Here is a 23387-nt window from a genome sequence, read left to right as displayed (position 1 = left end):
CTCCCTCTCCCCCTTTAACTCCTTTCCTTCCGTCTGTCCTTGGCTCTGAGGCCCCAGCTCAGGGTAGTCTAGGCCTTCCCGCCTCGAGGCCCGCTTCCCTTTGTGTTGCTAGAATAACTGTATTGAACTCAGTTCACTGCACTGCCTCCAGCTTCACATTCCAAATCAGCTGCCCCCATCGGTGCGCTAACCCCCGACCTCAAAGCCAGCGGGCCCCAAGAGCAGCCTTCACTCAGAGGCCCCTTTGGTCACCCCACTTCCCTGAACCCTGTTTCCCAATGAGACGATTACATCACGCCCCGCCCCTACCTCCTGTCCGTGAGATCCCAGCACCCACAGGTCCCCCAAGCACCACGAGGCAGAAAGTTTGAATTGGACGACAGATACCGCAATGGGGCCCCGGGGTGGGGGTGTGACAAATGCCTCCCCTACGGGTCCCTGCCAGCCAAGGCGGCCGCCAACCCACGGCCAGAGAATGGCAGAGGGAGAGGAAAAGGGGGCCAGCGGCCTCCCGAAGGGTCCCGGGCCAGCAGCAGCCAGGCCCCAGGTGGCCTGTACCTGCAGACTCTCGCCCGGCGCCCTCCCGAGGCCCGACTCACATTCAGCGCAGCTTCTCCGCACTTCTCGATGGCCGCGAGGCCCTGATTGTGGATGTGTGTCTCCAGGAGCTTCTTCAGCTCCCCCAGGCCGTCCTGGATTCTGGACACCAGATTGTACATGCGGCCCAAATCTGCAAGGAGAAGGTGCGCCCGTTACTGTGTGCGCCGAGACAAGTGGCCCCCGTTCTGTGACCCCCCCCCGCCGCCCCCGAGTCACTGCACTTTGTGACAACCCAAGGCACCGACGACCATCGAGCACTTCCTATTTCCGTAGGGATTCCCGAAAGAAAGTGCACTCATGCTGCTAGAGGAGCTACTTTCCAAGGGAGAAATCCCTTTTGCAGGACCTTCATCTGAGACGCCCGACATTCTCTTGGACGTCTTTTGGGGGAGAAGGCGGTACACCTGGCAGTGCTCAGGGCTTACTCTGGCTCTGCACTCAGGAACTACTCCTGGCAGTGCTCGGAGAACCAAATGGGCTGGTGGGCACTGAACCCGGGCTCAGCTGCACGCTAGGCAAAAGCCCTACCAGTTCCGCTATCATTCGGCCCCAGCGTTCTCAAAACGGAGACATTCCTTGTGCCTGACACACGGGCACGAGTGTTTTTTGGTGGGGAAGGAGACACCCAAGCAGGGGGCCGAGGTGCTGTTCCCAGCGACACTCAGCCCAGAGCTGGGCTGGGCCTTTCCGGGCTGGGGCCGGGGCTGCTGAGCCCCGCGCTTCCCAGGGGGAACGCCACTTCCCAGGGCAGGCCAGAGCGCCAAGCCAGGAGCCAGCAACTGGGCACTAAATATCTTTTAAAAAGGAATTTAAGGAGATGAGAAATATCTAACCTGGTAAAACAGATGGATTATAAAAGGTCCCCAAACTCTTCATTTAATCTCTGTATGGCATACAATTTACGAGAGCCAAAGAAGAAAAATGCCAAATCTAAACATCCGTCTCTGGGGGTATGATGCTGCTAGTAGGTCAACCTGTACTTACGGGGGGGATGCATTAGCAGCCTGATAGTGCCTTCAGGCTTCTTGACACCCCCAAATTGCCACTGTGCCTTTGGCTGGATCCCAACAACTTGGGGTCTGGCCAAGTTTACCAAAAAATTAAACAACCGAAAGTGAGGAATGTGGGAGCCACACCCACAAACCACCTCCAGCTCAGCTATACAAGCTCATTGACTGGCCTTTCCTCAGAGACCCATAAATAAATCTCAGAAGAGATCACAAGCTGCAGTTAATCTTAGACCCTCGCATAGCGGAACAGACCAGGGTAAACTGGAGGGGGGCGGGTCAGCCTGGTGCCCGCCCAAGCAGAGCCCCTGGCAGCCACTTGCTCCAAAATCGCCGCCATAATCCCTGACCTGACTCCACCATCTCAGGATGGACCTCACCGAGATCTAATCTGCTGAAAATTCAGGTAATTGGGGCTTTGTGACTGAGATCTCCAGGCTTTCTCGGGATCGGGATGGGCTACCTCCCCCCACCTCCCTGTACTCCGGAAGCCTTGGCAGTCACATCCACACCCCAAAGCTGCCACCCAGTTAAAAAGCTATTCCAGTCTTACTGTCCTGATAAAAATACTGAGTGACCTGAACAAACACCATGACCTCTTAGTACCTGTATTGCAAACCACAATGCACGAAAGGAAAAGGAAAAGAGATCAAGAAGGAAAATGTCTCTGACGGAGGGAGGCCGGGGGTGGGTGTTGGGGGGGAAACGAGGGACATGGTGGTGAGAGATGTGCCCCGGTGGGGGGATGGGTGCTGGGTCACTGTGCGACTGAAACCCAACTATGAACAGCTCTGTAATGGTCTATCTCATGGATATTCAATTAAAAAAATGTAAAAAATAAAAGAAACGTCAAGTTCATGACCGCTTCAGCCAGCTTAGTCAATGGCTGAATAAACAGCAGTACTCCTACATTTAAAGTTAAAAAACAAACAAAAAACAAACCCCAAACCACCAATCTTATTTTATTTTGGTTAGCTGGGGGCAGAGGAGAGGAGCTGTCACTCTGGGGAGTCTGAGGGGCCTGGGGCCACCTGAGTCACATTTCTGCCCCCAACCATCGACCTTTTCTTCATTTCTGGGTTACACCTGACAGTCCTCTGGGCTTCCTCCTCACTCCTGTTGGCACTCGGGGGTTCACGTCGGGTGCTGGGCAGAACCTGGGCGGGCTGTGTGCAAGGCAAGTGCCCTCCCGCTGTGCTCACACTCCAGCACCCACCAGTCCTCTCCTGGGCTCCTCACACGGCCCACTGAAATGTGTGCGAATAAGGGGAACTGCGTCACAAACAGCCGCACCTCCAAGAACTCACACAGGCAAAGTTCACCTCTGGACGCCTGAAGCTAAACGCTCTCAGGTCAAGGAGAAGAGCTGAGCTATTCTCTCCACACAAACGCGTACACCACACACGGCAACTCGGAGTCCAGAACTTCACCTCACAGCACACACACCCTCACATAACACACACCAACACACACACACACACACACACACACACACACACACACACCCTCACATAACACACACACACACACACACACACACACACACACCCAGCCCCCCTTGGAGTCTAGAGCTTCACACGCAGCCAGGCAGCCAGGGCCGGGCTCGGGTGGGCCCACCTTCGTTCTTGTCGGCATCTAGCAGGTTCTGGAACTCGGTGTGAAAGATCTCCAGGTGCTTCTCGATGAGCACCTGCTCGCACTTCCGGGCCAGCTCGTCCTGCGTGCTCTCGTGCAGGTACACCTGCACCCGCCGTTGCTCCTCCAGCAGCCGGGCCTCGGCCTGGGGGGGCGAGGGAGAGGGGGGAGGAGCCCTTTGATTCTGGGGACAGCAGATGCCACCACCGCGGGTTCTTGTCCCACGGTTCCTGCTGCACGGGGGTCAGTGGCCCACCCAGCAATGATCCTCAGGGGTCACTCCCAGCTCTGCACTCAGGAATCACTCTTGGTGCTTGGGGGACCACAGGGGGTGCCGGGAACGGGACCCGAGTCTGCTGCGTGCAAAGCAAGCACCTCCCCACTGTGCCAGCACTTCAGCTCCGGCATTCAGAGACCCAGAGACCCCACGGCGCCTCTCCCACACAACACAGCGCTCGACGAAGACCCACGCTGACTGCCGCTCCCGCAGCCAGGGGCGCTGCGGTCCCCAGGAAGGGCTGCGCGAAAAGGTCGGCCACTAGATTTAACGAAGAGTCCAGGAACAGCTCGGCTCTCCCTTGCCCATCACTGAGCACGCGCACGGAGGGGCGCAGACAGGACAGTGGCCTTCTCCGCTTCGATGTCCGGCCCCACAGGGCCCCCTGAGCCGCGCCAAAGTGATCCTGAGCATTGCTGGGTGCGACCCCAATCAGTGGGTCAATCGATGGCTGGGGGCGGAAGGCTGTCAGGACAGGACACTGCTGCCCACCAACAGCGCAAGAACAGAGCCCCCTGGACAGCACATTGGGTGCCCCGAGCACGCCAGGACACAGCTGTCCCCATGAGGCCGGGCATGGGCGGCCCCAGGGCCTGTGCGGAAGCCGCCAAGAGCAGCCCCACCCCAATGCTGGAATCCCGCCAGGAAGGGCTGGGGAAGAGGCGGGCCCGTAGCCCGGTGGTGCCCACGAGCGGGCAGCCGGGCACCCCACACCAAGAGCCTCCCCGGAAGCTGCCTCTGATGCTGTGCTCCCACCCAACTCCCTGTCCCCAGGACCCTCGTCCGGCCGCACCTTCTTCATGTACTCCGTGACCGGGTTTTGCTGCAAGAACTCGGTGCTCTCTCTGGTGTAGAATCTCTCGGTGTCAGCCAGGAACTGTGACTCAAAGGACTCCTTATACACCGTTAACGTGGGGCCCTTGGCAAAGGCGTCATCTTCATTCAGCCCCAGCTCCACTGCAAAGACACAGGCGCTATCTTTCCATGACCCGGCTCTCGAACCCGGTCAACGAGGGGCCGTGTTCATGGTGGGGGAAGCAAGCCCCTCGCCCTGCCCAGCCGCCGGACAGCAGGGAACTCGGAGCTATGGCCAGCATGGGCCATGGTCCCTGCGACGCTCACGGAGGCTGTTTCATTCCTACACGCTTAAGGGTAACAAAATGACTTCAACTGAACTTGGAAAGGTCCTGGGGGGTGGGGTGGGGGGAAATGTGGCACCTGGGGACACTGGTGGTAGGAAATATACACCGGTGGAGGGGTGGGTGTTTGGAACATTGTATGACTGAAACCCAATCATGAACAACTTTGTAACTGTGTTATGTTAGTGGTGATTCAATTTAAAATAAAAAAAAATTGGGGCCAGTGCAGAGGGTAGGGTGTTCGCCTTGCACATGGCAGACCAGGGGTTGATCTCCGGCATCCCATATGGTCCCTGGGCACTGCCAGGAGTAATTCCTGAGTGCAGAGTCAGGGGTAAATCCTGAGTATCACTGGTTCGACCAAAAAAGAAAAGAAAAAGAAAAAAGAAGAGAATTTAAAAATCCTTAAACTTATGAAGAATTATAATGTTACCTATGTTCTCAAAATGTATCATTTTAATCCCCCCCTTCAAGCTGATACAGTTTACTGCTTAGCATCTGTCTCCATTAATGATACGATTATATGCCCAGTCATTTGGCATGAGACCTGAAAATAGTTTGAATGTATCAAAATCTCCTCAAAGGCACAAGAATCAGGCAAATTTAAAAAAACACATGAATAAAATCAAGCAGCATCACATTAGTGTAAAGAAAACGGAGTACCACATAGACTGACTGCATTCATTTGTGGAACGTAAAATACATGAGACTGACATCCAAGGACAGTAGACACAAGGGCCAGGAGTGTTGCCCCATAGTTGACTGCCTGCCTCCTGAGCTGGGGAGAAGGCAGCTGGAACAGAGAAGGGATCACTGAGTCAAGGATGGCTGGAGGGATGGTTGGGGATGGGAGATGTGTGCTGAAAGTAGATCAAGGACCAAACGGGATAGCCTCTCAGCATCTGCACTGGAAACCATAATGCCCCAAAGTGGAGGGAGTATGGGGGGAGATTGTCTGCCACAGGGGCAGGGGGAGGAGGAGGATGCGGGAGAATACTGGGACATTGGTGGTAGAGAACAGGCACTGGTGGAGGGATGGGGGTTCGATTATTGAATGACTGAAACTCAAACACGAAACCTTTGTAACTGTGTCTCACGGTGATTAAATTAAAAAAAAAAAAAGAATCCTAAAAAAAAAAAAGAAGAGAGAGAACCTAGCAGCTTTGCCCACGTGGCCCCTCAGGCCGGGCTCCCAGCCCCGCTTACCGTAGGACTGTACCACGCCACTGATGAGCCTGGTGTTGATGGTCTCGCCATTCCTCTCCTTTTCGATCAGCTTTAAAACAGCATTTGTGACCTTCGGCAAGGACAGAGAGGGAAGGCACATGGGTTACAGGATGTAGGACGTGTCGGTCAAACCCTTTGAATGTCTGCCCGCAGCCAGGGAGAGACTCGAGGAGACCGGAGCCCGACAGTGGGGCCGCGGGGGACACACACGCGGACAGTACCTGCTTGTTCAACGGCCTGAACAGACAGTCCCTCCAGGTCACCAAGGCCAGCTGGAGGGGAGAGAGAGAGAGAGAGAGAAGGGTGAGACGCCCACACGCTCTGGCGTCAACACTTCAGAGGACAACTTGGAGAAGATCAAGCATCAGACGAAGAAATCAGGGTCACTCTGATGTAACTCAAGCAGGACCCCAACCGCCTATCAGGTGCCACGCTGGCGGCGAGATGAGAGCCACGTGCATCCAGAGCCTCGCTGGGGGGCAACATGGGCTCCATCTGCACAAACGCTCTGTGGGGCTCATGGAACGGGGGGGAGGCTCTGCGGGCCTCAGGAGGGGCCCGAGCACTGCCGGGGGTGGTCCCAAGGAAAAGACAAAACGCTCTGGGGTCAAACACAGTCCGAGTCGGGGCTTGCCTGGCACCGAGAGGATTCCTCCCACAGCGACAGGCTCCTGCCCGGCCCAGGGCCGCGTGCGAGTGTCCACGTGGCAGAGCCGACACGGGGCGTGGGCGCAGGGGTGTGTGTGTGTGTGTGGGGGCAGTTTCCCACACCGGGGGCAGGCCAGAAAGTCAACCGCAAGCACAAACGCCACTAAAGGAGAAACCGAGGACCCGCCCACCCCCGAGCTCCCGCCGTGTGTGGCCCACAGAAGCCACGGCCCCCGCTGCTGTGAGGGGACAGTGCTGGAGTGCGGGGGTGGCAGCAACACCTGTGTCACAGCCTCAGCCCCACCCTGTGATTCCTTTCTCAGGGGCGTGGCGGGGGTAGTCTGGGCCACACTGGCTGTGCTCAGGGATCAACCCGAGGGCGTGAGGCCTGGAGCCGCAAGTGACCTAGCTGCCCTCACTGTCGCTCTGGCGCCTCACCACAGATTTTTTTTTTTTTTTGCTTTTTGGGTCACAACTGGCAATGCACTCAGGAGTTACTCCTGGCAGTGCTCAGGGACCATATGGGATGCTGGGAATCGAACCCGGGTCAGCCGCGTGCCAGGCAAACGCCTTCCCGCTGTGCCGTCGCTGCAGCCTGTCAGCAGAGGCTCTGAACCAGCTCAGAGAGTGCTCTCTCACGGTCTACAGTCTGAAGCAAGCTGACACGTGCAGGGCGGGCCAGAGACAGTACAGCAGGCGGGACACTCGGCTCGCGCGCAGCCAAGCCAGGGTCCATCCTGGGGTCCCCTGTGCTCCTCCAGGAGTCAACTGAGCATCACCAGGTGCGGGCCCCGAACAAAAACTTGTACAAACAACCCCCAAATTGATATCTAAAAATTCAACACTCAACTGCCAACTGCTGAAAGTCTCCGTGCAACAGCCCGGCAGGTGGGCGCCCGCCCTCCACCCGGCACCGCCTGTAGCCCCCGAGCCCGGCCAGGGTGGCCCCCCCCGCGCTCACCGAGTAGATCTCGTAGATGCCCTTGCGGCCCTCGTCGCACTCGCGGCGCACCCAGTGGCGGTTGAGGTAGGCGCAGATGCCGTTGAGCACTTTGCTCGAGAACCGGTAGTCCTCCCACTGCTGTGTGTAGAACTTGAGGACGCTCTCGTCCATCAGGTCTTCTCCGTCCTAGGGCGCGTGGAACGGAATGGGAACAGGCCCGCGGTAAAACCCCGCGGGGCCGGGCTCAGGGGCACTGAGCCGCTACAGGAACTTGGATGAGGCTGAAACCGCTCAGCGTCCAGCTCACGAGGACCCAAGAGAGAATCTTCACAGAAATCAGTCTCAAACTGGAACTTTTCTCATCGTATTAAATACACACACGCATGCAGAGAAAGTCCCGTAAACTTTAAGAATACAAAGGAAATCCCTGCTTATTAGGATTTAAAGTTCTGCGTCCAAGGGGTCGGCGCAGTAGTCCAGCAGTCAGGGTGCTTGCCGTGCATCTGGCTGAACTTGGAGTCAAGCCCCAGCACATGTGGTCAGAGCACCAGCAGGACTGACCCCCGAGCACTGCCAGGCATGGCCAAAAAAAAAAAAAAAATCCTACCAAAAAAACCATTCCTCAAAAAATCTGATTCCCTGAATATTAATAATTTAGTCTCCAGGAGAGCGCACTATTCAATTTGTTCATGCGTCGCCTCCATCAGACCCAAGAGTCGTGAAATGCCCGGCTTACAAAGATCCCAGCAGCCCCGCTGGGGGAACAGAACTACAGCAGCCCAGGACTTGGGTGGGAAACGCGCAGTCAGGGTCGTGATTCCCGTGAGTGTGTAATTAAGGGAAACAACGGGAAACTCGTTCCCAGGTAAGGCGCGGGCAGCCGGGAGGGCAGTGGGAGAGGGAGAGACAGGGCACCGGGGGGGTGGGGGGGGTGGGAAGGGGCCAAACCCCATCCCCACCCCAGATGCCAGAGCACAGGGCTCCAACACGGCCAGGGGCGCCGCTCTCTGCGCCCCGAACTAGAGCAGGACAGCGCAGCAGTTTCAAACGTCAAATGCAAAATGGGGAATAACTCAAGTCCGAGGATCGGACACAGTTCTCGTAAAACTTCTAAAGAAATGAAGAAAGAGGACACGGCTTACAGAAGAAAAAAGAAAAGACAGAGACTCAGCACTTAAGCCGCTATTCCGCGACTCGGCCCGTGTCCGTACCAACGCTCCTGAGCGTTACCTGTGAAGCGCTTACCTTGAGAAGGTTTGTCAAGTAATTCTTCAGGAACTCTTTCAGCCGTTTGTACAACTCCAAGCCGACAAACTGAGCTCCCCCGGGCGTCTGGCCCTTCTTCGACTTGGAGGGGGGGACGCCGGCCCCCCGGGCTTGGCTGGACTGGTGGACGCTAGTGCAGTAGTTATACACGTGGCTGGGCAGGGGGTCAAGGAAAGCAGGTCCACGGGGACAGCGCACGCGTGGCCCCCCAACAAGCTGGCGGGGGCCGGGTCCCGCTGCAGCCAGAGAGCAAGGGGGGCCCCGGGAAGGAGGCCCCGCCTCGGAGACGGACGGGGGCAACGCGCCCAAGAACGAACAGGCGCGCAGTCCGAGGCCAGGCCGCAGACGAGGGCAAGCGTCGCCCCAGGAAAAAGCCGCCTCCACCCACCCTCCCTCACGAGGCAGGCGAGGAAGCACACGGCTGGTCAGCGGGCAGACGGACGCCGGGACAGAGACGCGCGCCGACCAAGAGACGTCACCGTACCGGGACCCGTCACAGGCGGACAGTGTGTGGGGACGGGCAGGGGCGGGAGGGAACCAGGCTCGTTGCCGTGACCTGCGACAGCACCCTGGTTTATCTGCACATGTGGAGTAAAATTAAAAAGGAAATCAGCAGTATTCTGGGGGGCCTCAGGACTTATTACTGACAGACTTTAACTCAGCGAGCGAAGATTCATTTAGGGGCAAGTGGCCGTTTCTAGGAGAGATTCCATATTCCCAGCTCTAGTACAAGTGTATGGAAAATTAAAATACATTAAGAGTAACTACAGAGCCAAATACACAAATTTCCTCAATCTCAGGTTGGAGAAGGCTTTCCTAATCAAAGAAAAAACAAAACACTTCATTTGGAAAGATCTTCAATTTTAAAATAAAAACCAAACATATCAAAGTCACAATGAGCTACTATCTTTGTTTTTTGGGACACACCCAGTGATGCTCAGGGGTTACTCCTGGCTCTGCACTCAGGAATTACTCCTGGCAGGGGACCCGGGAAGATCGAACCCGGGTCGGACACCCTCCCCGCTGTAACTCTCGCTCCGGCCCCCAACTACTATCTTTAATTCAGGTATTCCATAGCAATCTCTACTAGAAAAATAAAAAAAATCTCTATTTAGAAGCACGGACAAAACATTCCAAGGGAGAATCCAAAAGCTAAAAGACCTTATTCACGGTCAAAACCCGAAAATAAACCCTCGACGTCAGAAGCAACCAAGAAACAATGGCTCAGAACAACCAGCAGTCTCCCGAAACGCTTCAACAGCAGAGTCCCGGGCGACAAAGGCCCATCTGTCACCTCCTGCCCGAGCCTGGACACACCTCACCACAGTCCCGCACTCGTCCTGAGTCTCGGGCCCCCGCAGGGCCCTCTTTGAGCTGTCCCCCCACCACACGGGGGGGGGGCAGGGGGAGCATTTCCGGGAGGGGGCGGGTGCCGCTGCCCTTCACTGCTGGACCCTAGGGAATTGTCGTTTCCCACCTTTCCCAGTTGTGGTCCTGCGAATCCGAGTCCATGGCAGGCAGCTTCCAGACTCCGGCACGGGCGCCCCAGGCCGGCTGCCGGGAACACACGCCAAAGACGCGCCGAGTCCCGGGACCAGAGCCCGCAGAGACCCACCCCGAACGCTGTCCCGCCACACCAGCGCCGGGCCTCTTCTTTACAGGCACTTCCGCCCTCCGCTCTTTTTGCTTTGCTTGGTTTTGGGGATCTTATGGGGTGATGGGAATCAAACCCGGGTCGGCCGCAGGCAAGGCAAGCACTCCACGTGCTGAACTGTCACACGTACAATAGAGGGAAAAAATTCAAAGGACCACTCACTTCCCCCGTCCCCCGCAAAATGATGAAGGCCAGAAGACAGCAGGATATCTTTAACTGTTGCTAACTGTTGCTGATGGCGGTGGGGGAAACCCACCCCACCAATCTCAAGTTCTTTGTCTCCCCAACAAAGGTATTTCCGGGCAGAATGAAGCGGGGCACACGCTCTGCCCGCAGAAGGCCACACTCTGCACCTGTCACCGCATGGGACCCCCAAACCAACAAACTGAAAATACCGTATTTCAAAACTACCCGGCTACACCCCCGAGGCAGAGCTCAGAGCACTGAGACGCATCTTCAGCAAACGCGAGTCTCTGGGTTCACACCCTCTGGCGTAAACCAACAACCAGCCACAGAAAAGACAACCCCAAACAGATAACGGCGTGTGCGCGATAAATGACAGCTACGCTACAGGTTTCTGCACGGCTGGGATGCGACATCAGGAACTGCCGAGGGCTGAGCACAGGCTTCGTTCGAGCAGGAGGCCGGGTGACCGGGATCCCCGCATGGGCCCCAGGAGTGGCTCCGGAGCACTGAGTCACGTGATCCCCCAAACAAACAAGATTAACTCCGAAAAGGGGTCCACGTTACAGTGCCGAGAGCGCCCACACACAGGCAGGTACAGCTAAGAACCAAGGCGGGGGGGACTCAAAAGAAACCCCCGGGATTCAAGGGCCAGGAAGACGACTCGGAAGGGCTGGTGAGCATGCCGTGTGCGGGAGGCCCCTGGTCTCACCCCCAGGGCCACCCGCTCCTCCAGGCACTGCCAGGCATGTCACGCCCCCAAAGTCTCCAAAAAAGCACCAAGAAGCAGGAACAGAAAAATACCTTGAGAGGGTGGAAGCACCTGACAACGGAAGACTTAACACCAACACTTCAATACTACGAGAACCTGCAACCAAAGGCTCGGGTGAGGAGCAGGGCCGAGAAGACGCGCTCCTCTGTGGCTCACACTCATCCTGAAGACAGGGGTGGGCAGAAGGGTGAGGAGGATGAGGGCTGGAGATGGAGGAGACCCCAACACCACCCGGGAGGACAGCGGGAACAGAACCCCACGGCGGGAAACGGCGGAAACCCCAGGGCCACCAGGGCCCAAAGCACCCACCGGGCTAGCGAGCACAGCCTGGTGTGGTCCCCAAATCAAACCCAACTAAGCAAAACAACATCACCGAAGACGAGAGGAGCCTTCACAACAATAAAAGTGTCAACGTACTCGAGAAACCGCGCTGCTCACGCAAATGCTCCGAATAACGGCGCTTCACAGAAGGAACCGGCCACGGAGGTGAAGGATCGCGCCCCCCCCCCGAGGGGACTTGGGGACTGTCCCCGGCAGCCGCTACCGCACACCCCACACCCACACGCTTGAGCATGCGGGCAGAAGGGTTCTGTGGGGGAGTGAAGGGGACCGCGCCTCTAGCTAAGAGACACGCAGCCGAGAGGATGCTCAGAGGCTCCTGCACTTCCCGAGAGCGTGAAGGACGCGTCCCGCAGGGAGGGCGCTGGCATCACACACAGCTGACCCAGGCTCAATCCCCAGAACCTCACAGGGGGCCCTGGCCCACCAGGAGTCATCCCTGAGCACCACCAGGGAGAGCCCCCAAACAGAACAAAACCAAGAGACAAAAAGACGAGCCCAGCCCTCCCATGACTGCGCCCAGTGGCCACCGAGGCAACGGGGCACGGATGAGAGACTGGCGGCACAGCTTGGGGGTCATGTGCCGAGAGTTGCACTGATCTGAGGGGGCAGCAGCCGACACACTAAGGTGCATGAGCAGACGCGCAGCACCACGCAGCCGATGTTCCTAGGCCCTCACGGCCGCCTGCCGTCCCTGCCTGCTCCTGCCGGGGCGCCTTGCGTCCTGGCTGCCCAACACAGCCCAGCTCTGTCATGAGCCATGGACACGCCGAGGAGGAAAGCCCGACAATCACCAGCAGCGGTCACGGACCGTCTCGATCTGCGTCCTGGTGGCGGTGCCGGGGGCGGCTCTGAGCAGTGCCCAGGCCAGGGGGTGGGGTGGGGGGAGGGCCCGACCCTCAAGTGGCCCCGAGGACCCCTTACCCGCCAAGGCCTGCGCCAGCTGGACAGGAAGGGTCACGGCCCTGCTGGGTGGACACAGGGCTGGTCCCGAGGCGGCTCTTCCCGGCACACACCGCGCCTCCCTCCCACCCACAGTGGCCTCCATCTCCTACGCCAGGGCTGGAGGGACAGTTCTGGGCCAGGGCGCTGGCCCTGCATGCCACCGACCCCACTCTGGTCACCAGTACCCTGGGAAAGACCGCCGAGCCCCCAAGCACTGCCAAGGGTGGCGCCAAGCGCACAGAGTCAGCTTCGACCACCACTTCCTTCCGGGCTGGAAATTGGAACATTGAAGCAATCATCTTCAAGACGAATGAATGCATGTCCTAGCATCCTTCGCGGAGACCCCACACTGGCCTCGGGAGCAGCAGAAACAGCCTCTCAGTGCTCTTGGGCCCCGGGGGGGCGGCGGGACAGAACAGATGCACAAGGCGAAGTAACTGCCTTCTCTCTCAGAAGCAAAGGCGGTGTGTGAACTAGCAGTGACGAACCACGATCAACACTGCTACAAGACGCGCAGACTGCTGAGTACAATATGCCAAGAGTCAACTTTAAAGGACCGAAACGAAAACCCCGAGCGCACCACATTTACACTGCAAACCAAAAGTCACTTGAAGAGGCGAGTATGAAGTATTACAATTTATCTATCTTGGGTCACAGCCCTTGGTGCACAGAGATAAGTCCTGGTGGGGTCCACATGGGGCGCTGGGATCAAACCTGCGCCAGGTCTATGCAAGGCAAGCGCCCTCTCCGCTCTACTACTGCTCCGGCCCCTGGTCTATTACAATATTATGATGTCTGGGTTTTCTTTCAAAGTTGCCTACATTTCCCTGACGCTAACGATCACGATCATCCTGTTTTTCGTCGATTGCCTCGAGCAGGCACCAGTAACATCTCCTTCTTCCTAGCCCTGAGATTTTAGAAGAACCATTTCAATGCTCTTTCAGGGTTAGGAGAATGAGACCCATCATTGTCACTGGTATTTGGCATATTGAGTACGACATGGGAAGTTTGCCAGATTCTGCCGTGCAGGCAGGATACTTTTGGTAGCCTGTCAGGTTCTCCAAAGGAAAAATGAAATAATAAGATGTCGCGTGGCCGCATTTGCGGCCGTGCGCTTCCAGGAGCTGGGTTTTATAGCCTCTGTGTCTTGGCCATTGATGGGACCAACCTGGCGCTGACAGCAGCTGGTGGGTGTGATGCCTACCTACTGGAAGATGGGGGGTCTGGGTGGAGAAGGCTTGGAGATCTCAGCCCGAGCAGGCTTGGAGATCTCAGCCCCGGGACCCACATGCCTGGTTCCTCTGCCAGTTCTTTCATGCATGAGGCTTGTCTGGACATGTGGAGAGTGGTCCTAGCATGGCCGTGGCTGGCTCCGGAGGTCCTCAGCTGCTGGGGCTCTGCTTGGGGTGGGGGGAGGGAAACTCAACCCACCCCCCTCCAAGGGGCCCCGGTGAGGATAGCCAGGCGCAGGGGCAGGAGACGCTAACATGAGGTTAAAAACCGGTTTCAGTTTCTTCAATTTCCTGGAAAAGCTTGAGAAGAGCTGGCAACAGGTTCTCTTTGAGAGTGTGGAAGAATTTGCTAGTAAATCCATCTGGACCTGGGCTTGTTTTTGGGAAGACTTTTGATTACAGTTTCAATTTCCTTGATATTAATGATTCTACTGAAATATTCCAAGTCTTCTTGGTTCAATCTTGGGAGGTTATAGGAATCCAGGAAATTTATCCACTTTTTCTAGGTTCTCTTGTTTTGTGGCATACAGACTTTCACGGATGTGAAGATCCTCAACAAAATATTAGCAAGTAGAATCCAACAACTCATCAAAAAGATACACCACGACCAAGTGGGATTCATCCCGGGGATGCAAGGATGGTTTAACATTCGGAAATCAATCAACATAATCCACCATTAAGTTAAAGTTAAGGCCCTCCCGTTGATCATCGATTTGCTCGAGCGGGCCCAGTAACGTCTCCATTGGAGACTTTGTTGTTACTGGGTCTGGCATATCGAATACGTCATGGGGAGCTTGCCAGGCCCTGCCGTGTGGGCGAGATACTCTCGGTAGCTTGCCGGGCTCTCCGAGAGGGGCGGAGGAATCGAACTCGGGTCGGCCATGTTGGCCGCTTGTAAGGCGAACGCCCTACCACTGTGCTATCACTCCAGCCCTTATCAACAAAAAATAAAAACCATATGATCATATCAATAGATGCAGAGAAAGCATTTGACAAGATCCAGCACCCGTTTATGATGAAACCTCTCTCACCAAAATGGGTTCTGAAGGAACCTTCCTCAAGATAGTCAAAGCCACCTACCACAAACCTATCGCAAGCATTGTCCTCAATGGGGAAAAAACCAAAGGCTTTCCCACTAAGATCAGGGACAAGACAAAGTTGCCCACTTTCACCACTTCTGTTCAATTAGTACTTGCAATAGCAGTTAGGCAAGAAAAAGTTATTAAGGGTGGGGCTCAAGCAATAGCACAGCGTTTGCCTTGCACATGGCCGACGGGGTTCGATTCCTAGTGTCCCATATGGTCCCCCGAGCACTGCCAGGAGTAATTCCTGAGTGAAGAGCCAGGAATAACCCCTGTGCATCACTGGGTGTGACCTAAAAGGCAAAAAAAAAAAAAAAAGATATTAAGGGCATCTAGATAGGAAAGAAAGAAATCAAGCTCTCATTATTCATAGATGATATACTATACCTAGAGAATCCTAAATTCTCTACGAAGAAACACCTAGAAACAATAGATCTGTAAAGTCACAGGCTAGAAAATCAACACCCAAAAGTCCATGGCTTTCCTATATGCAAATAATGAGAGAGAAGAAAGCTACATGAAAAAAACAATCCCGTTCACAATCGTGCCCCAGAAAATCAAGTACCTCGGAATCAGCTTAACTAAGGAGGTAAAGGACCTGTACAAAGAAAACCACAAAACGCTACTACAAGGAATAAAAGAGGACGTGAGGAAATGGAAACATATTCCTTGCTCATGGATTGGGAGAATTTACACAGTCAAAATGGCAATACTCCCCAAAGCATTATACAGATTCAACGCAATCCCTCCGCCCCTCTCGGAGAGCCCAGCAAGCTACCGAGAGTATCTGGCCCACACAGCAAAGCCTGGCAAGCTACCTGTGATGTATACAATATGCCAAACACAGTAACAAGTTTCACAATGTTACTGGGCCTGCTCCAACAAATTGATGAACAACAGGAGAAAAGTGCTGCAGTGCTACCCTACAAGGATACCCATGACATTCTTCAAAGAAATGGATCAAACATTCCTGAAATTCATAAGGAACGACAAACCCCCACGAATAGCCAGAGCAATTCTTGGGAGAAAGAAGATGGGAGGTATCATCCTCTCCAACTTCAAACTCTACTACAAAGCAGTAACAATTAAAACAGCATGGTACTGGAACAAAGGCAGAGCTGCAGACCTATGGAACAGGGTGGAACATCCTTACACACAACCAGATATATGAACACTTAATCTTGACAAGAGAGCAAGAAATGTGACGTGTAGCAAGGAAAGCCTCTTTAACAAATGGTGCTGTCATAACTGGACAACGACTAGCAAAAAAACGGGCTTAGACCTCGTCCTAACACCATGTACAAAAGTCAGATCCAAATGGATTAAAGACCTCAGGGGGTATGGTGCCGCCAGCAGGTCAATCTGTACCTGTAAGACAAGTGCGTCAGCAGCCTAATGGCACCGTCAGGCCTCAGATACCCCAAAATTGCTACTTTGCCTTTGGTCAGACCCCAAAAACTTGGGGCAAAGTTTACCATAAAGTAAACGGCCAAAAGTTAGGTATGTGGGAAACATACCCACAAACCACCTCCGGCTCAGCTATATAATTGGAGGCATGGCCTCTCTGGTTCCTGATCGAACTGCTTAAGAGCCATGATCCCAGAGGCTCAGAAACGAATCTCGGAACCCAAAAGCTTTAGGCAGAAATGCATCCTGTTCCTGCAGTAGGTGACTGGGGCTGGGCCACTCCAGGTGGGAACAGGTTTCATGCCTTGGCCTGTTCCTCTTGTCAGCCTGGTGACCGTCATCCTCCAGAGGTCACAGGACAGTCAGGTTTGGGCCTGCAGTGATGAGACATGTGGGGCCTCACCAGATGAGGGTGGAACCGGCCCTTTCCTCCCCATTCCAGCAAGACCTCGAGTCGCCGCCTACAAACGGCCTGTCTGGCTCCTGATCAAGCTGATTAATGGCCATGATCCCAGAGACTCAGAAACAAATCTCAAAACCCAGTGGCGTTTGGCAGAAATGCATCTGGACTGCATACACGGCCATGGCTTCAGAGGCAAAAGGACTTAATCCAGAGCCCGGCAGCTTACGGCAGAAAAGTGAATGGACCATGGGTTAAACTACAGCACCATGTCTCCCAGGGAGGGAAAGGGTGTTGCTCCCTTCCACCTTTCTCCCCACTGGCAGCAAGGTGGCCACCGCCTCAGATCTTACTGGAAAGCAGGTATGAGCCAGTGGTGACGGGGCAACTGCAAGTCTCATGGGAAGGGGGGCTGTACCGGCTCGTCCTTCACGCCCTACCGAAGTCCTGAGTTAACCCCCACAAGTGGCTCTCTGGCACAGCCATAACACCAGAAGCACAGAAACCAATCTATCTCTAAATTATCTTTGCAGAAATCCAAAATTGCGTGGCCGCAATAGCGGCCGTGCAACATTATATGATTTTCATAACCAGCTATAGAAAACAAAGTACTTCACAATGCCTTTTCAGCAATTCTGATTGTCGAGAGGGAAATTCTAAACAATAGTGGTGCATCTTTTGTCAAAACGATGAATGTAATCAATGTAGAGAAGAGTTAAGCAGAAATCATCTGCCTCACAGGCATTGGGTGGGGTGGGAGGGGGGTATATTGGGGTTCTTGGTGGTGAAATGTCAGTACTGGTGAAGGGAAAGGTGTTTGATCATTGTATGCCCGAGACTTAAACCTGAAAGCTTAGTAACTTTTCCCACAGTGATTCAATAAATAAATATAAGACAAAAAATATATACATATATATATATATAAATGGATTAAAGACCTCAACATCAGACCAGAATCTTTAAGGTACATTGAAGACAAGGTTGACAAAATCCACCACGACACTGAAGCTAAAAGTATCTTCAAAGATGACAAGCCATTCGCCAAGCAAGTGAAAACAGAGATAAACAAATGGGACTATCTGAAACTAAGAAGCTTCTGCACCTCAAAAGAAACAGTGAACAAAATACAAAGTCTACAGAATGGGAAAGGATATTCACCCAATACCCATCTGATAAGGGGTTGATATCAGGGATATACAAAGCGCTGGTTGATCTCCACAAGAAGAAAACATGCAACCCCATCAAAAAATGGGGTGATGACCCTAAAGGAAAGAGAGCAAAAGGGAATGCCCTGCCACAAAGGTGGGGCGGGGTGGGGGTGGGTGGGAAGGCTACTGGGTTCATTGGTGGTAGAGAATGGGTCCTGGTGGAGGGTACTTGATCATTGTAGAATTGAAACCCAAGCGCAAAAGCTTGTAAGTCGTGTACCTCATGGTGCTTCACTAATTAAAAATAAAAGGGGGGGGGGTGACAAAATGAACAAAAACTTTCTCAAAGAAGAAATCCGAATGGCTAAAAGGCACATAAGGAAATGCTCTACATCACTAATCACTAGGGAGATGCAGATCAAAACAACAGTGAGATATCATCTCACACCAGAGACTGGCCCACATCCAAAAGAACAAAAGCAACCGGTGTTGGCGTGGATGTGGAGAGAAAGGAACTCTCCTTAACTGCTCGGGGGAATGCTGACTGGTTCAGCCCATTTGGAAAAGAGTCTGGACGATTCTCAAAAAATTAGAAATTGAGCTCCCATTTGACCCAGCAATATCACTCCTGGGATCATATCCCAGAGAGGCAAAAAGGTACAGTAGAAATGATATTTGCACTTATATATTCATTGGTGCACTGTTTACAATAGCCAAAATCTGGGGAAAAAAACCCGAATGCCAAGAACAGATGACTGTTTAAAAAACTTTGGTATATCTACACAATGGAATACTATGCAGCTATTAGAAAAGATGAAGTCATGAAATTTGCAAACAAGTGGTTCTACATGGAAAGTATCATGCTTAGTGAAATGAGTCAGAAAGAGAGGGACAGACACAGAAAGACTGCATTCATCTGTGGAATATAAACTAACAGAATGGAAGACGAACACCTAGGAATAGTTAAGTACCAGGAGGTTTGCTCCACGGCTTGGAAGCCGGCAGCACTTGCTGGGGGAAAAGGCAGCTCAGGTAGAGAAGGGAACACCAAGTAAAGGGTGTTGGGAGGACTCGCTCAGGATTCAGGAGACTACAGACTGAACACAATGGCCATTCAATATCTCTACTGCAAAGCACAATACCCTAAAGGAAAGAGCGGGCAAAAGGGAATGCGCTGCCACAGAGACAGGGTGGGTGGGGGGAGAGGGGCGGGAATGGGAGGGCTACTGGGATCACTGGTGGTGGAGAACAGGCACTGGTCGGGGGATGGGCACTTGATCATTGTATAACTGAAACCCACGCACGGAAGTCTGTAAGTCTCCAACTGTACCTCATGGTGTTTCACTAATAAAAATTAAAAACACACAAACAGAAAAAACCGTTTTCATAGTGAAAATGGGCAGTGACGGGGGAGAGGGGCAGGACTTTGCAATGGACGCCGAGACTAGTACTGGCCGAAGGAAGGCCAGTAAACAGCACCTGAACAGGCACTTTCTCGACTGAGACGCTAAGAAAACGCAGCCGAGCATTTCCGAATGGCAGCCCAGGCTGACGCCCGAGGTGGCTGCGTCCCCCAAGACGCAAGTGTGCGCCTCACGACGGGACTCAAAGGTCTCGGAATCTGTGTTTGCTCTCTGTGGGGAGGGGCCTCCTGGTGCCAGGGTCCCCTCTGGGGTTGGACACATGCCAGGACCATACCGAGTGTTTGGGGGGCTCACACTGCCAGCAGCAGTGGCCGAGGCCCCTCTCGCCCGCTGACGCCCGGATCTGCGTTTCCTGGGTCAGCGACGCCCGCATCTCTCCCTGCACCTTCGACGACATGTGTGCTTTCTTCGAGGAAGTGTCTGTTCGCCTCCTCTCCCTGCATTCTGACGGGCTGTTTTCGCTTGTTTGACAGGTTCCCTCTGTATCCTGGATATTGACCCTTTATCAGACGAATGGTGAGCAAATCCTCTCTCCCGGTCCGTGTCCTTTTATTCCGGTCGTAGTTTATTCTGCAGCGTGGAAGCAAAGTCTTTGTTTGGTGTGGCCCCATTCGCTGGTCTTTGCTCCCATATGCTGGGTTGTTGCTACCGATGAGTCACTGGTGATTCTTCCCTCGAGATTATGTCCTGAAGGGCGCCACGTTTTCCTCAATACAACTGATATATCTGGGTCTCATAAGAGGTTTTTAATCCACTTTCAACGGACTTTTGTGTGCGGGAGAGACAGGAGGCCGAGTTCATTTCTTCGCGGGTGGTGGCCACTTGCCGGGCACCTTTCCTGTCCACTCTGCTCTGGGTTTCTCAGGCAGAAATTAGCTGAGAGTCCGTCTCTGGGCCGAGAGCCTGCCCGTTTCCAGAAGATGCTGTTCTGATGACCATGGCTTCGTGGTCTAACTGAACGTGGGGAAGGAGAAACCCCCATCTTCTTTGATCCCGAGGACTGTTTAGGCTATTCAAGGGGTTTTATTTACTCTATTTCAGCAGCATTTTGGTCCACGCCTTTAAATAAATGTCATGGGTATTTTTACAGCAACTGCACTAAATTTATAGTGTGCTTGGGGTACGGCTGTCATTTTGACAACATTAATTCTTCCAACCCATGGACAGGGGATGCGCTTCTGTTTCCTTGGGTCTTGCGTTCTTTGTATAAGTCTTGCCCTTCTTTCTTTTGTTAAGCTGATTCCCAGGGTGGTCCCTGCCTCGGGGCAACTTCATTTTTTTAAGGTGCAACGGAGAATGGGATTAAAAAAAGTTTTCTCTCTTGTATTTTTCACTGTTTGCATACAAGGATGCCAAGGACTTCTGCCTGTTGATTTTGCAGACTGCCACATTACAGTACACATTTGTTTTTTCAAGGAGTTTTTGGGTGGTCTTTAGGGGAATCTTTAAGGTATTAATGGCAGTTTATAGCCATTCGATAGCAAATCCTCGGTGTGCAAGACTGAGGCTTGCGTTCTAACTAGGGTTTCCTACCCTTAAGTTACGGAGAACAGCCTACGCACACAACTTGCAGACAACTATTTCCTTAGCACAGGTAAAAGCTAAACAAAAAACCGGGGAACCAAGACCCCCGAGCTCGCCCAGGAGTCCGGCAGAAGCCCTCAGCTCCGCCAGGTGTGTCCCCCCTCAGCCCCAGCAAGAAGAATTCCAGTGGTGGGCTCCTCCAGTATCGGTGGGCATGCTAACCACTCAGCCACTCAGTGGAGCGTTTGGAAACCAACCTAGAAGGGCCGTGACCTTGAGTAAGGAGGGGACAGTTCCCAGCACAGAATCCTACGCCCAGAACTCCCACGGGAGCTCTGAGCTCCCCGGGGACCCGAGATTTCCCACTGGACATCGCAGACAGATCCAAGAATCCAGTAACTGCTGCGAGCAGACAAGGGTTCACCTTTTCGAAATCTCATTTGCTTGGGGCCCTACATAGCAGGGCCCGGGGGAAACTCCTGGCTCTGTACTCGGGGAGCTCCCATATTGATGTTCAGGGCCCAGACGGGGTGCTGAGCTGGGCTGGCCACATGCAAAGCGAATGCCTCACCCACGAACCACCTCTGGTTCCTTCCCCGAGTTTTTAAGCGCCAAAGAGCCTCTAGTCAAAAATAACACGTGGGGAAATTTCCTGGCCTGTTCTGAGTCTTCACGTAGTCTCCGCCTCACCACTGATCACCACACACTGCGCGATCAAAAACAAGGCTTCCGGGATCAGAGGGATGGTATAGGGGCCAGCTGAGGGCCTGGAGCAGTGCCAGGGTGCTCCGGGATGGCCGGGTGTTCCCTGGAATGGCCAGTGTGGACAGCCTGGGGTTTCCAGGAGGGGCCCAGGCAAAAGTGACTTTTGTGCTTTTAGTGATCAAACCTATCTACTGATCCCCTGGCCGTGTGGGGCGGTGGCTCACGGAGCCAGGGCTTTCCAAGCAGAGGTGCTGCCTGGCCTGGCTCGTGGGCACTGTGCCGAGGAGCCCAGAACAGCGTGGGACGTGGCCCACGAAAGCAGAAAAATAATTCAAGACGTAGCAGGACACACGTCAATCCCACGAAGCTCCTGACAGCGCTGTCCAAGCCAAAGTCGGGAAACTCTTGGGTTTCACACGCAAAGGAGAATCGAAAACGGAGCCCTGCAGCCGGCCCTGCCCCCTGCAGACCCCCCCGGAACTGGCCACGGAACCCAGAGCCCCCAACAGCTGCCCCTGCAGAAGGAAGCTGGGAGGCAGGACACCGCATCCTCACCGAGCAGATGCGGTTGCACAGGCCGACCCAAGAGGAGGCAGGTGAGTGGCCACGGGCACAGAAGGGCTGCCCAGGGGACAGTCTCCCTGGTGGCTAAAGGCATGACTAAAGACTGCCCTGCCGTGGGTGGCCACTGCACTGGGCAACGTGTCCACACCCCCAGCCTGGACTCTGGAGACCCGGTTCCGCATTTCGATCCAGGCCAATCTAAGGGTCTAAAACACCAGCAATGGGTGGGGGTGGGGGGACAGCACATGACCTAAGGGCCAGCAACTGGCCCTTTACAGCTTTACATGATGCTCCCTGGAGAACCGGTTTCACTTTCGTTTGCTGTCGTGGAGCTTAAGATGATGAACGCGGTGAACGAACTCACATCACACACAGTGAAAACATGGAGGAAGTGGTCCTGACTCTGGTCTCTCTACCTCAGTAAGATCCAAACGGCCTGAGCGAACGCGAACGCCAACAGGAGCCTCCGCGCCCCGATGCCCCGGGCCCCAGCCCTGGCCGGCCCTGCGTCCGGGTCGCAGCAGACGGACGCGCGCGAGCCGATGTCCCAGGGCCCAACCTGGGCTCTCTGACCGCCCTGGGACACGGCCCGCGCACCTTCCCAACTCTGCCCCCACGGCCCGGCTGTCCAGCGGGAGGGGGATTCTGAGCGATCGTCCACCACCGCTCCGGCCCACGCAAAGATACGTGTAGAGCTCCATGTATCTGGACTTGGCCATGCTCTGGCGCGTGTACACCTGCTGGATGCCGGCGCGGAGGTCATCCCAGATCTGGTCCAGGCCGATCTGCTTCAGTCCGTGCGGGTTCTGACTCCGGCTCGAGGACATGGTGAGACAGTCCCGCGGTCGCCCGGCCAGCAGCCCCGAGGAAGGTCAGCTACTTCTCCACGCGACGGGCAGGCACAGGCTCATGCCAGGTTCCTTCCCAGGAGCTCCGCGACGGTGGCCTCGAGGCGGAGAGAAGGAAATCTCATCGCAGGCAAACCTGGACGAGAAAGGAAGGCACGGTCAGTTCTCGGCGGGCAGGACAGGCAGCCCCTGGCACGAGCGGGGATCCCGCTGGTCCGGGCGGCAGAGAAAGCCTGCGACTGTTCAAGTGTCACCGCGGGATCTGATCCACAGAACAAAGCAAGCAAGGTGCTCACGGAGTCTCGGGACACACATGAACAGCCTCTGAACGGGGAAAGCCAGTCACCGCACTGAACTCCCAGTTCATCTCGCTCGGGACACCCGTGGGCCAGATTAGGGGCTAAAGGCAGCTGCCGGG

General features: G+C 54.6%; 1 protein-coding gene across 1 annotated transcript in view; it reads right to left on the bottom strand.

The window, feature by feature from the left end:
• CUL1 (cullin 1) overlaps nt 1-23096 on the bottom strand; it is a 34972-nt gene extending 11876 nt beyond the window's left edge. Inside the window, exons 1-8 of the mRNA XM_056106795.1 lie at nt 22809-23096; nt 8722-8896; nt 7495-7662; nt 6107-6157; nt 5865-5955; nt 4313-4476; nt 3225-3387; nt 600-730 (exon numbers count right to left, since the gene is read on the bottom strand). Of these exons, the coding sequence (XP_055962770.1) occupies nt 600-730; nt 3225-3387; nt 4313-4476; nt 5865-5955; nt 6107-6157; nt 7495-7662; nt 8722-8896; nt 22809-22948 (1083 nt within the window). The 5' untranslated portion in view covers nt 22949-23096. The remainder of the gene's footprint in view (nt 1-599; nt 731-3224; nt 3388-4312; nt 4477-5864; nt 5956-6106; nt 6158-7494; nt 7663-8721; nt 8897-22808) is intronic.
• Nucleotides 23097-23387: the final 291 nt, after the last annotated feature.

Source organism: Sorex fumeus, unplaced genomic scaffold (assembly GCF_029834395.1).
Source record: "Sorex fumeus unplaced genomic scaffold, SorFum_2.1 ptg000143l, whole genome shotgun sequence".
Taxonomy (NCBI): domain Eukaryota; kingdom Metazoa; phylum Chordata; class Mammalia; order Eulipotyphla; family Soricidae; genus Sorex; species Sorex fumeus.
The sequence above is the reverse complement of the archived record's forward strand: the minus strand, read 5'-3'. Positions and strand labels throughout refer to the sequence as shown.